The 3,045-nt window shown below is 41.2% G+C and overlaps 1 protein-coding gene across 2 annotated transcripts in view; it reads right to left on the reverse strand.

The window, feature by feature from the left end:
- Positions 1–3,045, reverse strand: part of LOC106528418 (plasminogen activator inhibitor 1 RNA-binding protein) — a 13,949-nt gene that overhangs the window by 4,932 nt on the left and 5,972 nt on the right. For both annotated transcript variants that reach the window (XM_014023584.1, XM_014023583.1), the window contains exons 4-6: positions 2,335–2,406; positions 2,091–2,165; positions 1,708–1,885 (exon numbers count right to left, since the gene is read on the reverse strand). In XM_014023584.1, coding sequence (XP_013879038.1) covers positions 1,708–1,885; positions 2,091–2,165; positions 2,335–2,406 — 325 coding nt within the window. The remainder of the gene's footprint in view (positions 1–1,707; positions 1,886–2,090; positions 2,166–2,334; positions 2,407–3,045) is intronic.

Raw genomic sequence — 3,045 nt, forward strand, 5'->3', positions numbered from 1 at the left:
CACAACATTAGCTGCTGCGCTCTCCCCGGGGGAGGGGGCGGGCACATGCGCTCACGTGACCCAAAGAAAGGATCGGCCGAACGGACAGTGTACCGGCTGATACCGATACAAGAAAAAAACGCAAATATCGGCCAAAAATATCGGCCGGCCGATGTGTCGGTCGACCCCTAGTTTAAACTGATGGTTCTATCAACCAGTCAAAGATCAGATTAGAACCCAATCAGATCAGATCAGAGCGGGTCGGGTCGTGCTGTCTGACCGACAGCTGGTGTGAGGAGCTGCAGCCTCAAGAAGGGTTGGGTATCGTATCATGTGCAATTAATCGTCAGAAAACCATTAATTATTATTTGGCACTTGTTTTTTTATTGAAGTCATTTGACAAATATTGACTTATTTATGCAATAAAGTTTAACAGAATTCACAAACAACAAACTGTGAATTTCTGTCAGTCCAAATTTTATATTTTGGAATAAAGAGGTCAAAGTTTAAAAAAAAAGTTGGGGGGGGGGGTGTCCCGATTCATCGAAAAAAAACAAAAAACTCAAATAATTACTTGATTATTGTGGCAATCTTAAAATTGCAGCCCTAGTTTTATTTTAAGATTAAATGCTGGTATGAAAAAAGATAAATACCGCTCAACCCTAATGGACAACATCAAGCTGGTGGTACGTCTTTGTTCTCTAAATAATTCAACATAAGCTGAAACAAAAGCAAGACATCAAATCGGCCCCAGCAGCTCAGCCTGATAAAACCCCAAGTCTCTGGTTCCAGAACAGTGTTGCCAACTTAGTGACTTTGTCACTAGATCTAGCGACTTTTCAGACCCCTCTAGCTACTTTTTTCCCCAAAAAGGCGACTAGCGACAAATCTAGCGACTTTTCCCGGTGTTTTTAGAGACTTTTAGGAGCTTTGGCGACAGCATTTTCCAAGCACTTTTTTCCTTTCCTCCTCTGTTCCTCCGCAAGCAACGAGCGGCGCGGTGAGCCCCTCCCCCTTCCTAAAGCCGTCCGACTCACTGAAGCCTTGTGTGGCACCCCCAACCCCTACCCCCAACCTCAGCTGAAGTCAGCTGAGGAGAGACCACTGGAAATTAATCACGCATGCGCAAAGCTTCCACTGCTTCTGTCTAGTTTACAAAGTGGGATGTAATATTTAATGTAATGTTTTTTTCTCTGGTACTGTCTCTGTAAGCTAAATCTCTGGACCCAGCTGTGTTTGACTCACAGATCAGTCACTTCACCTCTTCCTCCCTGTGTCTCGTGACATCATCGAACTGTCTGCAGATTAAATGTAAAATTCCCACAAATTTAATTTATGTGAATCTAAGCATTAAATTTATAAAATTATTTTTATTTCATTAAGTTTAATTGCAGCTCTAAACATATTTAGTGTTTTTATTCACTTTTTCACTCTTTATCATCTCTCCTATAGCTCAGATCACAATTATTGGCAAACATCCAACTTTGCAAATTAGGTGATGATGTCATCTAGCAACTTCTAGCGACTTTTAGGACAGCCAATAGGGACTTTTCTTGCTCAGGAGTTGGCAACACTGTTCCAGAAATCAGACTGGAAGTGGACCACAACAGCAAATGCAAATATGCAGAACCAGGGCTTTAACTCGGGCCAAACTGGGCCTTGCAATGCACAACCTGCTGCGTCTCGTCGTTCACACAGAAGCTACTTGAAACAAATTTTCACACTCACGTCTTCGCTCTTGGACTTGTGCAGCACGTATCCTTTCTTCCACTGGCTGTCGGCGCCCTCGTTGGGCTTGCGGATGTTGAACTCCACCTTGGTGCGCTCCTTGTCCTGCATGGCCTTCCACTCGTCCAGGGTCATCTCTTTGGGGCCTTCGTTTTTCACCTCTTCCACCTCGTTTTCTCTGGAAAACATCAGAGCAAGGTGAGAAGGCCAACCTGAACCCGGGGTCGAGGTGTTTCTGCAGCACACATGCAGTAACGCAGTGTGTTGTGCAGACTCACACTCGAGAACACAGCGGTTAAAACCCCACCAGATGTGTTGTGTTTCTTTAGAAGACAGAAAGCTAATAATAAACCCACACGGCTGTAAAAAGAACAGCTTCTCACTTGTTCTCGGAGCTGGCAGGTGTGTTTTCCTCCCCCTCTGGGGTCGTCTCAGGAGCAGCCGTCTGTTCAACCTCGCTGCAGAAAGAAACAGGCAATCACTTCACATCTCATCCATCTTAACCACTACACCCAATATATTACGGATTAAACTCAGCTGTAAATATTAAAACTTTAAAAGTAAGTTTTGCGTTAGAAAGTAGAGAATCCGTGTCACCTCACTGTCCCAGTTCTTCAGTGAACTCACCTCACTTCCTCCTTCACGCTGCCCCAGTTGTGTGGACCAGCACCACTGCGCTTCTCCTCGTTTTTTGGGTTACTGAAAAGAGAAACAAAAAATCAGGTGATTTTTAAAACAAATGTGTATATTCTGACACTTCCTGGTCATAATTAAGTTTTTGAAGGAAAAACACAGAATAGATCAAAGTAAACTCATCATTTTTAGTTTTATGTTGTTGAAACGACACCTTGAGAACAGATTTAACTCCAACAATCATTAATACTGATCGGACAATTTTATTTTAGTTCTGGATGCTAAAAAAAACCCAAAATGAAACTTGCATCTGTCACCTTTTTTTAGAGTTTAAATACAGATACAGAGGAACTGACATGACGCCACCTGTCAATCAAGCTAAAAGGCTTGTCAGTAGGGCTGCAACTAACGATTATTTTAATAATCATTTAATCTGTCGATTATTTTTTCGATTAATCGGCCAAATCATTAAAACACTTAATAAATATGAGTAGATATAAATTCATTTAATTCCTGTATAAATTAGGGATGCAAGTTATGAATTAATAAATTAATCTGAAGTTGATTTATCTTATAGACTGACTAACAGTTAATTAATAAGCAGCCATTTTCTGAAAAACCAGAGTTTTCTATTGAATCAAGAGGGTCTTTTCATAAAATGAAGGATTTTTTAAAATAATGTGCTAAATAAAAAAAGAAGCACAT

This window comes from Austrofundulus limnaeus, unplaced genomic scaffold, assembly GCF_001266775.1.
Source record: "Austrofundulus limnaeus strain Quisiro unplaced genomic scaffold, Austrofundulus_limnaeus-1.0 Scaffold378, whole genome shotgun sequence".
NCBI classification, from domain to species: domain Eukaryota; kingdom Metazoa; phylum Chordata; class Actinopteri; order Cyprinodontiformes; family Rivulidae; genus Austrofundulus; species Austrofundulus limnaeus.